We start from the raw sequence: 13,901 nt of genomic DNA, 5'->3' as shown, positions 1-13,901 counted from the left end.
ATAGTAAGTGCTGACTGGATGGAGGATGAATGGAAGATGCCTTTGAAAGCCATGCTGAAATATCAGCATGGAGACCACTGATGAGGGACAGTAGGTGCAGAAGGAAGAGGGCCTGGTGTGGAGGAGTCCTAGATTTGGGTCCTAGCTGACAGCTATGTGCACTTGAACTCTGCCACTTCCCCTGTGTAAAACTGCCTTCTTATCTGAAAATTAGGGCCTTAAGTCCACATGACTTACAGTTTCCTTACAGCTCCGGAATTGTATGATTATGACAGATATCAATCACAGGAATGAATACATATTCTCCACTTGTATCACATGTTAGTGTTTCCTCTCAATTCTGTTCTCTGAACTATTTCATCACGACTTTATTTTCCTAAACCCACAATTGCCTTCCTTCTGTTTTCTTTCTCTTCTTTCCCTTCTCCTTTTCATTCTGACCTCTGCCCCTTCCTGCCCTCAGATGTTCCTTTCCTTCCAGTTTGTGGATTCCCTCTTCATTTTTAAGTTTTTCTTTCTTTCTTTCTTTCTTTCTTTCTTTCTTTCTTTCTTTCTTTCTTTCTCTTTCTTTCTTTCTTTCTTTCTTTCTCTTTCTTCCCTCCCTCCCTCCCTCCCTTCCTCCCTCCCTTCCTTCCTTCCTTCTATGCAAGAGAAAGAGATAGAGAGAGGCAGAGACAGACAGGAGGAGAGATGAGAAGCATCAACTTGTAATTGCAGCACCTTTGTTGTTCACTGATTACTTCTCATATGTGCCTTGATGGGGAGGCTCCAGCCAAGCCAGTGACCTTGAGCTCAAACCAGCAACCTTGGGCTCCAAGCCAGTGACCTTTGAGCTCAAGCCAGTGATCATGGGGTCATGTCTACAATACTAAACCCTAGCCGGTGACCCCACGCTCGAGCCAGTGAGCCTGCACTCAAACTGGTGACCTTGGGGTTTCAAACCTGAGTCCTCAGAATCCCAGATCAATGCTCTATCCACTGTTGTTTCTTTCAAGTCTTCCTTTCCTTGCCCTCTTTGAGCCATTTCACCATTTAATGGTCTTCATCCTCTTTTATGCATTCCTGTTGTCTGATTCCAAGCCCAATTTCCCTTTCACTACAGCACTAGCCTCCCTTTTTTATCTTCATTTTTTTTTAAGAGAGCGACAGACAGGAAGGCAGAGAGACTCCTGAACTCGTAGTTGTAGCACTTTAGTTGTTCATTGATTGCTTCTCAGGCGTGACTTGACCGCTATATTCACTGCACCACCACCTAGTCAGACACTAGCCTCCCTAAAAGCTTGTTCCTCATTTCTCTCTGTGTTTGCAGTTCTGCAAAATCTGCAGCTGTGTATGGCTCCCCATCTGTCTTTGGCAGGAAGTGGGAACTTCTAGGAAATTAGGCAGAGTCAGAGTTTTGAGGACTACAGTTTTGGAGACCATTGGATCACCTTGGAGAGATATCTTTTGTCCCTTTCTATCCCAGAGAAACCAAAAACATAGTTTCAGCATTGATCTTCAAACAGGCACATTTTTAGGGGTTAGGTAGTGAATGAAATTGGTTCAGTGTTGCCTTAGGGATAGAACCAGAATAGGATGGACCCCCAGTGTCTAGTATGAGTTACTATTGAATACTCATAGGGATTTGGGTTCTTAAACCTTCCAAAAGTTTATCTATAGTCTAACTTAAGCAATGAGGAGAAAGGAAATGTGTAAGTATAGGTATCAAAATAGTATTGTTAAGATTTTCCTAAGCACAGAGTTTAGGGGCCATGAAAACATAACCAAATCCCTTATACAATCACCCTCTCTCTACTCTGGGTTTCCCAATACTGTTGACATTTGCTCTAAGTTGTAATTGATTGTTCTGCAAAATAAGTTTATAGAAAAAACAAAGGTCATTTCTCTTTCTTTGTGAGTTTGAGATATAATTGACATATAACAGTGTATAAGTTGAACGTGCACAATGCATGAACCATGGGTAGATGCCACAAATTAGGTGGCAGTGCCTCAACTTTGTCGTCAGGCCCAAGGCCCTTACGTCCTTGTTGAGGGGAGTGCAGACCTTCTCTCATTTCATCCAGCACTATCATGGTTTCTTTTTCCTTACTTTTATTTATTTATTTTTATTCAGTGAGAAGAAGGGTGGCAGAGACAGACTTCAGCATGCGCTCCAACCAGGATCCACTGGGCAAGCCCACTAGGGGACAATGCTCTGCCCATCTGGGGCATTGCTCTGTTGCTCAGCAACCGAGCTCTTCTTAGTACCTGAGGCAGAGGCCATGGAACCATCCTCAGTGCCCAGGGCCTACTCACTCCAATCGAGCCATGGCTGTAGGAGTGGAAGAGAGAGAAAGAGAGATAGAGAGAGAGAGATGTAAAAGGGGGAGGGTTGGAAAAGCAGATAGGTGCTTCTCCTGTGTGCCCTGAACAGAAACAAACGTGGGACATCCCCAAGCCAGGCCGACACTCTGCCACTGAGCCAACCAGCCAGGACTTCTTTTTTTATTAGTTTGACCATTCCTCACACCAGTCTCACATTTCTGGGTCCTACTATAGAAATACAAACAGAAGCACATATACCATCTTTAAAAGTTACATATCTAACTAATAAATAAACTATTTTCTGTGTACTTTGACACTATGCTTTATTAACAATCTGGAAGGCCAGTTTCAAATTTAGGCATCTTGGTTCCATACCAGAGTATGGTACTGTGGAGAGTCGGCTTTTGGCCTGCAGCCAGCTTACCCATCTCTTTCTGTGCTTGGCCTTGTCCCATGTGATGAAAGCCCTCTGGGTATATTTTGTTTTGCAGCTTTAATTTCTAATATCGAAAATAATGGCCCTGGCTGGTTGGCTCAGTGGTAGAGCTCAGCCCAGCATGTGGATTTCCCGGGTTTGATTCCAGATCAGGGCACACAGAGGATCCCATCTGCTTCTCCATCCCTACCCCTCTCGCTTCTCTCTCTCTCTCTTCCCCTTCTGCAGCCATTGCTCGATTGAAGTGAGTAGACCCCAGGTGCTGAGTATTGTTCCATATACTCTGCCCTAGGCACTAAGAAGAGCTAAGTTGCTGAGCAACAGAGCAATGTCCCAGGTGGGCAGAGCATCGCCCCCTAGTGGGCTTGCCAGGTGGATCCCCATCCCAGTGCATGTGGGAGTCTGTCTCTCTGCCTCCCCTCCTCTTACTGAGTAAAATAATAATTATTATTATAATAACAGATATAACTCTGTCAAACAAAAGCTCTTTGGGCATTCTCAATAATTTTTAAGAGTATAAAGGGATTGAGAGACCAAAAAGTTTGATAAAAGTGCTAGAAACGCTAAAGAATTCAAGGCAATTCTTCAACAGTAGCCCAAGATTGGTCCAGAAGGAGAACATTTTTTTTTTTTAGATAAACAGAAATCAATATTAATTGCTAACTTAAATATTGTCTTTCTAGATGATAATGGAAAGTGGAGATTGGTTGGTTGGTGGAGACCTTCAGGTGCTTGAGAGAATAAGATGGAACGATGGGCTGGACCAGTACCGCCTGACACCTCTGGAGCTCAAACAGAAATGTAAAGAAATGAATGCTGGTATGTAGGCTGGCTCTGACGAATTCGTTACTACTCCTCACCACCCACTGATAGCTGAAATAAGGATATCAGGAACAGCATGTTTCTAGTTTTAAAAAGCTTGGAAACATCTCTTGATATATCTATTGATATGGAAACAGTTTATAAAGTCTAACTACTATACTGGAAGACTATCCAGCAGTTAAAAATATACCCCAACACAGAAAGATACCCAAAGTCAATAAAAGCAATTTGCAAAACCATATGTGTAATATAACTTTGGAAAACAAAATAAAGTATAATTATTTTAAAACTCTAAGCTATTTCCCTTTGGCAGCTGCCACCAAACTGCCCGTGATGACAGCAGCTGCCTCTTGCGGTGGGTGGAGCTGGACCAAGGGAGGGGAAGAGTTTCACTTCACATATTTTGAAAAAGAGAGAGAAAAAAAGTAATGATAATATTATGGGTAATTTTTTCTATTCCATTTGCACTTTTCTGTATTTCACAAGTTTTCCATAATGGCTATATATTATTTCATAACCAGAAAGAAAAATAAAGGCTCTCAAGTATCCATCACTCTGTGCAGTGATTTTGAAGATTTCTTTTTTTTTTAAGTGAGAGGAGGGGAGACAGAGACAGACTCCTGCATGCACCCACACTGAGATCCACCTGGCAAGTCTCCTATGGGAGAGGCTCTGCATGTCCTGGGCTGGTGCTTGGCAACCAAGCTATTTTTAGCACCTAGGCAGAGGCTCCACCAAGCCATCCTCAGTGCCCAGGGCCAACTTGCTTGAAGCAATTGAGCCATGGCTGTTGGAGGGGAAGAGAGAGATAGAGAGAGAAAAGACAGAGGAGGAGGGGGCATGTGCCCTGCCTGGAATTGAACCTGGGACATCCACATGCCACTAACACTCTACCACTGAGCCAACTGGGCAGGGCTTGAATATTTATTTAATGAGAAGATGAAATGTATTTTATATCTTTAGATTGTTAAGACCTTGAACGGGCCCCAGAAATGTACCTCATCACCCCACTGGGGAAGAGACACTGGAGCAGGGTAAAGAGGACTGATACCCCTCGGTGGATGCCTGCCTGAGTCACAGTTTGCCGCAAAGGTCCTGGCAACAAACGTTTTCTTTCTGAGTCAGGCTCTTCCCCTAGGGTTTCCTGCCTCTGCATCCTGTCCCTGTCCACACAGTCTGACATTGGCTGGTACCTTTGGAGTAACAGCCCTAAAGACCTAGGCAGATTCTCCAGGCGGTTCTTGAAAACAAGTGGATATAATGAATGCACTGAACAAGAAACATAACTGAATTTACCTTTCCGTTCCTGCAGACAAGCGACACTGTGTATATCTTTAACGTTGGCTTTTATGTTTTCCTTGCCCAGATGCGGTGTTTGCCTTCCAGTTGCGCAATCCTGTGCATAATGGCCATGCTCTGTTGATGCAGGACACCCACCGCCGACTCCTGGAGAGGGGCTACAAGCACCCGGTCCTCCTGCTGCACCCTCTGGGTGGCTGGACCAAGGACGATGATGTGCCCCTGGACTGGCGGATGAAGCAGCATGCAGCTGTGCTTGAGGAAGGGGTCCTGGATCCCAAGTCCACCATCGTTGCCATCTTCCCATCTCCTATGTTATATGCTGGCCCCACAGAGGTAAGCAGTTCTCTGAGCTGGGCTGTAGGACTCAGAAGCACAGGCTCAAACTTTACTTAGAAGAGTAAATGAGTCTCTGGAATCCTTCATCATGAGCAGATTGTGAAATCTTCTCATCTCTCTTTAATTATGTTTCCATTTAGTGCTTGTAAAAGAGCTAGAAACATCACATCAAACCTGATATACACTGCCTTTGAGAATATAGGAGTTGGCAAGTACCAGGTGGATAATGCAAGTTAACTAGGTTACAGGGCAAGTTGCGTCTAACCTGATACTCATTTTCTGAAGTTAAAGTTACTCTAAGTCAGGCATCCCCAAACTACGGCCCGCAGGCCACATGTGGCCCCCTGAGGCCATTTATCCGGCCCCCTGCCACACTTCTGGAAGGAGCACCTCTTTCATTGGTGGTCAGTGAGAGGAGCACTGTATGTGGCAGCCCTCCAATGGTCTAAGGGACAATGAACTGGCCCCCTGTGTAAAAAGTTTGGGGACCTCTGCAGTGGACATTGATAAAAGTGTGGTGGTTAAGGGGGGTGGGGAGAGAGAAAGAGGAAAAGGGGGAGGGGGAGGGGCACAAAGAAAACTAGATAGAAGGTGACAGAGGACAATCTGACTTTGGGTGATGGGTATGCAACATAATTGAATGACAAGATAACCTGAACATGTTTTCTTTGAATATATGTACTCTGATTTATTGATGTCACCCCATTAAAAAAATAAAATTTTAAAATAAAATAAAGTTACTCTAAGTGATTCTCCATGCTACATTCGACACCCACTGAGAGTATCTTTGAAAGCTTAATGTCTCCCTTTCATCACACAGCGAGCCTATCAAACAGAGTCTCGTGAACCACCAGTGTGGTAGATTTGAACAAGTTTGTGAGAAGTATGATAAGTTGAAAGGATCTCAACCCTTTGATATACCCCAAATTAAGTTTAACAAATTGATTCTCTTCAACCACACCATAGTTCCAGGCCTGCTAGCTCTCCTCTCCATCCTCTGTATCTCTATCTGGGCTTTAAAGAGAACAGTGCATTTGAAATCCCACTGCCATGTTGCTCTGGAGTCCATGTCTGCATATGAAAGCTAATTATCTCATTCTTGGCAGCCTGACTGGACATACTGGAGTTTGTAATTTCCTTTAAACTGTGATGATTCATTCTGAATAGAGATGGGAAGCAAACTTCACAGTTCTGTAAAATAGTAAGATCTGAGTGTTCCCGGTCTGCTAGCCTGTTTGGAGAAATTAGGAAATACAAGCCCAGGTTCTAAAAGCAGGGGGCTCTTACCTTTAAAACTCCTGTCCTACCCAACATAAGCAAGTAGATAAAGAGAGCTTGGAGTCTTAGATACCTCACTGACTTTGTGGCAATTATTAGTTGACCCACATTGCTGAGTTACTTTTAAAGCAGAATAAAAGTGTGTAATCAGGGACCCACAGACATGGCCAATGATGACCAGCATGTCCCTTATGTGATGTTTTCTAGGTCCAATGGCACTGTAGGTCCCGAATGATTGCAGGGGCCAATTTCTACATTGTGGGCCGGGACCCTGCAGGCATGCCACACCCTGAGACCAAGAAAGACCTGTATGAAGCCACTCACGGGGGCAAGGTCCTGAGCATGGCCCCTGGCCTCACCTCAGTGGAAATCATTCCATTCCGAGTGGCTGCCTACAACAAAGCTAAGAAAGCCATGGACTTCTATGATCCAGAAAGGTAGGTTTTCAGAGGAAAATTCTTCCACCATCTGCATAACGGGAATGTTGAAGCAAATTTTTGGTCCTTTGCAAAACTCTCTGGTGCATCTCTACACACTCCTAGTTGGAATGGGAGTGTCTCAAAGGCCAACACCTGGTCTTACACATTTTGTGTTCCCTAAAGTTGTAGTACAGTCCTTTGTTTTTTTGTTGTTGTTGTTGGGTTTTTTTTTTGTATTTTTCTGAAGCTAGAAATGGGGAGAGACAGTCAGACAGACTCCCGCATGCGCCCGACCGGGATCCACCCGGCACGCCCACCAGGGGGTGACGCTCTGCCCACCAGGGGGCGATGCTCTGCCCCTTGGGGCGTCGCTCTGTCGTGACCAGAGCCACTCTAGTGCCTGGGGCAGAGGCCAAGGAGCCATCCCCAGCACCCGGGCCATCTTTGCTCCAATGGAGCCTCGCTGCGGGAGGGGAAGAGAGAGACAGAGAGGAAGGAGAGGGGGAGGGGTGGAGAGGCAGATGGGCGCCTCTCCTGTGTGCCCTGGCCGGGAATCGAACCCGGGACTTCTGCACGCCAGGCCGACGCTCTACCACTGAGCCAACCGGCCAGGGCCAGTACAGTCCTTTGAATATAGTAGATGGTCTATAAAGATTTCTTTTTTAATGTACATTTCTTGTGCATGCACTGAGTGCTTGGCACATTAAGTGAAAGGAAGTCAATGCAGAAAAAGATTTTAAGGAGTATTATGGTGCACTCAGCACAGTCAGAGCTCACAGAACTGGGTAGGGCAGCAGCAGACACCTGCTGGACAGAGGAGATATTAGAACACAGTAATCAGTATTGAATGGATAGCTGCCATTATTTCCCCTTCTTTGGCAAGTTCCTTTACTAAACTGAAGATTTGTCGAATTGCTGTTTTAGAAGATGCAGCATTTTACAGAAGGGAAAAATGTGGTCTCAGGAACCCATAACCTACTCCAGGAGTCTTAAAGGAAGATGTTATTTACCCATACGGAGTTCTTTGTTTCTACCCTGTGACAGGCACAATGAGTATGACTTCATCTCAGGAACTCGTATGAGGAAGCTGGCCCGGGAAGGAGAAAGCCCCCCAGATGGCTTCATGGCCCCCAAAGCATGGAAAGTCCTGACAGATTATTACAGGTCCCTGGAGAAGAACAACTAAACGCCCGTGGATCCTGAGCTTCTTTCTGAAGTGCTCTTTGATTCCATTTTCTATTTCTGTGATTAGCTGCTTTGAATCCAATGGTTCCTCAATGACTGATTTTAGTCTTTTATAATGAAGTAAAAATTGTCTTAAATTTAAAGCCAACTTTAATATATATATATACAGAAAAAAGTCAGACTGAAGACCAAATCTTAGCAGGTAAAAAACACTATTGTTTATCATTTTAAAATGAAATTGTTTTATCTACTGCATCTGAGCACATAGGTCCTAGATTTCTTAAGGCTTTGACTATACATCCAGTTTACATGCTAAAAAGTAAAGCCTGTTTTCTGGCTTAAGTCTCACCAACCTGTACTTTCCCAATGTCACATACCAGTAATAAAATAAATCAGAAGAGCAGCCTCTTCTATACAACTGACTCCTCCCCCCCCCAAAAAAAAAAACCCTCACACCCTGAATGAGGTGTGGCTCATAAGATTCTTCCTAATGATTTCACCTCACAGCCTTACTGCCCCATCTCTTAGATGCTGAAGTATGACCTGACTGGAGATACCCAATGTGTGAAAATGTGAATTTAACCTCAGAGATCTATGCAACCTACTTCTGCCACTATTATTAGTTATATTATCTAATAATAGCCTTAATGCACTTCTATGAATAATATAACTCCAGTTAAATGGTGTCTTTTCATTGACCAGCATAAAGTGCTTTGATGAAAGATTGCCACCCAGGGCTCAGACTGGCAATGTTGTGCAAAGTTTCTTTTTCTCCTCTTTGCTGTGGTCATTTGTGTCCCACGGAGAGGCTGTGCCTGTGGACTGCAGCAGCAGCAGCCAACACTGAACACCAGCCGCATCATCAGACTAGTGAGCTGCTAGTCCTGGACAAGATGGCAGACAACTTCAGAGCCACCCCTTTCATCCGACAGGTGATCGAACTAAGAGGGTGCACAAGCACGTGCCTTGTGAGCTGCTGAACTGTGCAGCAGACACACAGAACTGGCACTCCTGGGGAGTACTGGTGGCCCCGAATGAGCACCAGGCCCTGGGGCTCCCGGTCTGCTACTCTAACGCCACACAGCGCACAAGCCGGGTTGATTCCCTTCAACTGCTTCACGAAGCCCCTTGACTAGAGGGCACTTACAGAGCAAGCTTCTTGGATGCTGAAAGGTCCAGTTTTTAAAACGCAGCTGATAATTCTGCCATTGAAAAAACAAACTTTTCTTTTTTTTTTTTTCTGAAGCTAGAAATGGGGAGAGACAGTCAGACTCCCGCATGTGCCCGACCGGGATCCACCCGGCACGCCCACCAGGGGGCGAGGCTCTGCCCACCAGGGGCGAGGCTCTGCCCCTCCGGGGCGTCACTCTGCCGTGACTAGAGCCTCTCTAGCGCCTGGGGCAGAGGCTAAGGAGCCATCCCCAGCGCCAGGGCCATCTTTGCTCCAATGGAGCCTCGGCTGCAGGAGGGGAAGAGAGAGAGAGAGAGAGAGAGAGGAAGGAGAGGGGGAGGGGTGGAGAAGCAGATGGGTGCCTCTCCTGTGTGCCCTGGCCGGGAATCGAACCCGGGACTTCTGCACGCCAGGCTGACGCTCCACCACTGAGCCAACTGGCCAGGGCCTGAAAAAACTTTTTTTCCAAAAACTTTTTGCTGTTCTGAGACATCCCACCTCTGATGGCTTTAACCTCCTGGGATGCAATCTTTTGTACTTTATGCATAATTCCTTGTGCTAAAGGGTATATGAAGAAGCAGTACCTTCTGTACACAGGTCTCTCTGGAAGAGACTTAAACTGGAAAGAGAAAACTGTGATTTTTAAAATAGTTTTTTTTTTTAATGCTAATCTTAGCTAATGAAAGTTCTTTTGAGAATAATATACAATGGCCACAGCAAAGGGTAACTGTCTTTAAATCCAGTGCCTGTATTCATTTAATCAAAGGTACTCACAACTGCCTTTTTTAAAAACGGCGTATTTATTGAAAACATGAGACAAGATGTAGTGCCTTAGCCCATACATTTTGTGATTTTTAAATATATTTAAAATGGTTCTGCTCTAGTACCACACCGTGCAAATGACTATTTGAATGTACAACTGATGCTTGCTCTTATTTTAATAAATTTCTTAAAATAAAAGCTGAGTCCTTTCTGCCTGTATCGGAGTGTGGGGTTGAGTCTGACTGTTGAGGGCTCTGTGACTTCATTAAATCGGAAACAGCAGCAGCTCTTTCAGACCGTAATAACGAGGCTGTCTGCCCTTATCCATGTAATTTTAAAAAACGGTTCTAGATGTAAAGGACACAAGCACTCTAGTGATACCTTCAGAGGTGACTGGTTCCTCAGGGACCTCTCCCAGGATCAGAGCATGAAGATCTAAAATGAATTTTCTTTTTTCTAACTTGTTCCTTTTTTCTCAAAGTGCCCCAAGGAGTTTTACCAGCGGGGGTGGGGGGAGGATGAAAGCAGTTGTTTTGTTCTGCAGTAACTCCCACACCTCCCCCAACATCACTAGTTGCTACTTTTGTATGCAGAAAGGATAGCTGCCTCCTTAATGTCCTGAGGGTCAATGAAAATGCTGCTGATCCTCACTCCAAATAAAACAGCTGTAATAGCCGATTCAAAGCTACCACTGTTGCCCTCCCTTTCTTTCCAGATCGTAATTGTCACTCCCAGTAACAATTACTAGGACAAAATAGGGCAGGACATGTGTAAGTCCATGAAGATGTGAGTGGCGCTGAGGGAGTGTGCTGAACTGTGCAGGCAGTGTGATCTGGAAAGACGTACGTAAATCAGTCAGTCGGATAATGGTGGACTTCTAAATATATCAACACTTGTGTCGGCCACAGGAATTCTTTCCAGCCCAAATTCCCTGCCAGAAGAAACAAATTCGGCTACTTGAGAAAGTGAAAGTGATAGTGATATACAAGCAATTCACTCTTACTCCAGAGAACTACCTATTTTTTTTTTTTTTTTGCTAATATTGTAATTGTATTGAAATTATTACTAAAAATAAATGGGCCTGACCTGTGGTGGCGCAGTGGATAAAGTGTCAACCTGGAAACGCTGAGGTTGCCGGTTCAAAAAACCCTGGGCTTGCCTGGTCAAGGCACATATGGAAGTTGATGCTTCCTGCTCCTCCCCCCCCTTCTCTCTCTCTCTCTCTCTCTCTCTCTCTCTCTCTCTCTCTCTCTCCCCTCTCTATAATGAATAAATTTTAAAAATCTTTATAAAAAAATAAAAATAAATGGATCACTGGCTAGTGTTTGGACATTTTAGTTTGATACAGAAAACCAAGACAAAATAAAAATGCTTTTTTGTGGGGCCAGCAAATAATGGATGGAAGGAAGTCTTGAACTAGAAAGCAGCCCTCTCACAGGAGGACCTTGGTGGCAGTTCACGGCTTCTCTTTGTACCTGAGGGATCTTCCCACACCACCCCCAAGCCTCTCACCCTTGCCAGACTTCCTAATTTTGATACATTGCAGTGAAAGCCAACCTGTTGGGCAGATAAAATGTATTATGCTCACTTTGTTAAAGAGGCCATTGCCCAGGTGATATTAATGTGTGTTGGGGTGGGCTAAAGGCAGGGAGAATCCTTGTAGCCTGGGGCTTGGTTTTGGGATTAAGCCTTTCCTACCCTTTTTGATGTAGGGCGGTACAATCCAATCATGCCTCAGAGAAGTGACTTTGTATTAGAGACTACCCTATTTTGTATATTGGATTAAAGGTTGTGAAGCTACACTATAAAATGGAGGCAGAACGGGACTTGGCTCTTGGTTCCTGAGATTATCATTAGAAGAGAGAGCAGAGGAGAGCAGAGAAAGGCCACGTGGAGGAGGCCGGGAGAAGCAGCCAAGATGGTGGAGTGCTGAGTGAGATGCCAGTTTGTGTAGAGTTTGTATTTGGGATAAGGAAGGAGATGGGGAACAGAGGTGAATAAGTCTGGTGAGCTACAAACCTTTGATTCTAGGAAACTCGGATAAGTCAGTGGCTTTGTGAGCACTGAATGTGACTGGGTTTTGGAGCCCAGTGTGTATTTTTACTTGCCCGCCGGGTGCAAGCTAGAATTAAAGACTATGACCCATCAGTTTGTGGCTCCGTTGTTTCTTTGCCAACTGTCCGAATCCAATGCGAACCTGCAAGAGCCGGGCTGCTCTGATGGTAGCCTTGGCCTTGGCCCTGGCTCCTGGCTTTACACAACCTCAATTAATGAAATACATAAATTTTATTTTAAAAATTTAATTTTTAAAAGTTAGGGGATATTTTATCACTTCATATTCATTTTAAAATATCCCCCAATTTTTGTGAGCAGTATAGTTTTATTACCTTCAAATACATAAGCAACAAACTGATAGGCACAGCTCTTCTAATGTCATTTCTTTACATAAAACAAGTCGTAATGTTTTATTTATTTACTTACTTATTTGGGAGAGAGAGAGAGAAAGAGGGGAGAGAGGATGAGAGGCATCAGCTTGGAGTTGCTCTCAGTTTAGTTGTACACTGACTGCTTCTCGTACGTGCTGAGCTAGTGTCCCCTTACTCAAGCCAGTGACCTTGGTTGGGCTTTTCATGCCAGCAACCTTTGGGCTCGAGCTGGTAAGCTTCGGGATGGTGTGGATGATCCCCCCACTCAAGCCAGCGACCCCACGCTGACGAGCCTGCCCTGAGAGCCGGCGATCTCTGGGCTCCAAACTGGCGACCTCAGTGCTCTGGGTCAAGGTTCCCGAACTGGCGACCTCAGTGCTCTGGGTCAAGGTTCCCACTGCCCGCTACCAGTCAGGCTGCCATCATGTTTCCAACTTCCTCTGCACCTTCTTGACTAAAATAACATGTCTATGTTCTTATAAATGGTAATAAATTATAAGAACTTATGGGTGAAGAGAGATCTTGATTTATACTTATTGCATAACCCTGCTTTTCACAAACAGCTGAAAGGCAAAGCTCAGCACAGCTAAGGTTGAAATAATAATGGGCTATTTCCCTGTGAATGGGCTATTTAGCTGCCGTTTGATCTTAGTGTTTGAGCTGGCAGGGATTTGCGTTACACGTTTATATGTTTGTGGTTCTTTGTGTTCAGTTGTGACAGGTTTCTGGCATCCAGTCACCATGAGAATGCATAGGATTTCCAGCCCCTCTTCTGTCATTGATCCGGTATTTTTTTTTTAATATTAATATTTTTTTATTAAATTTAATGCAGTGACATTGATAAATCAGGGTACATATGTTGAGAGAAAATATCTCTAGATTATTTTGACATTTGATTGTGCTGTATACCCCTCCCGCAAAGTTAAATTGTCTTCTGTCACCTTCTATCTGGTTTTCTTTGTGCCCCTCCCCTCCCCTAACCCCTCTCTCCTTCTTCACCCCCTCCCCCCTCCCCCAACCCCCCCACCCCTGTTGCCATCACATTCTTGTTCATGTCTCTAAGTCTCATTTTTATGTCCCTTCTATGTATGGATTCATCTCAGTTTTTTTTCTGATTTACTTATTTCACTCCGTATAATGTTGTCAAGGTCCATCCATGTTATTGTAAATGATCCGATGTCATCATTTCTTATGGCTGAGTAGTATTCCATAGTATATATGTACCAAAGTTTTTTAATCCATTCGTCCTCTGACGGACACTTGGGCTGTTTCCAGATCTTCACTATTGTGAACAATGCTGCCACAAACATGCGGGTGCATTTCTCCTTTTCGAGCCGTTCTATGGTGTCCTTGGGGTATATTCCTAAAAGTGGGATAGCTGGGTCAAAAGGCGGTTCGATTTTCAGTTTTTTGAGGAATCTCCATACTGTTTTCCACAGTGGCTGCACCAGTCTGCATTC

At 44.5% G+C, this 13,901-nt stretch overlaps 1 protein-coding gene and 1 pseudogene across 1 annotated transcript in view; one reads left to right on the top strand and one right to left on the bottom strand.

The window, feature by feature from the left end:
- PAPSS2 (3'-phosphoadenosine 5'-phosphosulfate synthase 2) overlaps positions 1-10,213 on the top strand; it is an 86,538-nt gene extending 76,325 nt beyond the window's left edge. The window contains exons 9-12 of the mRNA XM_066243935.1: positions 3,424-3,559; positions 4,929-5,197; positions 6,686-6,915; positions 7,942-10,213. Of these exons, the coding sequence (XP_066100032.1) occupies positions 3,424-3,559; positions 4,929-5,197; positions 6,686-6,915; positions 7,942-8,083 (777 nt within the window). The 3' untranslated portion in view covers positions 8,084-10,213. The remainder of the gene's footprint in view (positions 1-3,423; positions 3,560-4,928; positions 5,198-6,685; positions 6,916-7,941) is intronic.
- Positions 1,950-2,066, bottom strand: LOC136313832 (U6atac minor spliceosomal RNA; annotated as a pseudogene).
- Positions 10,214-13,901: the final 3,688 nt, after the last annotated feature.

Source organism: Saccopteryx bilineata, chromosome 9 (assembly GCF_036850765.1).
Source record: "Saccopteryx bilineata isolate mSacBil1 chromosome 9, mSacBil1_pri_phased_curated, whole genome shotgun sequence".
NCBI classification, from domain to species: domain Eukaryota; kingdom Metazoa; phylum Chordata; class Mammalia; order Chiroptera; family Emballonuridae; genus Saccopteryx; species Saccopteryx bilineata.
This window is presented reverse-complemented; position numbering and strand designations above follow the sequence as displayed.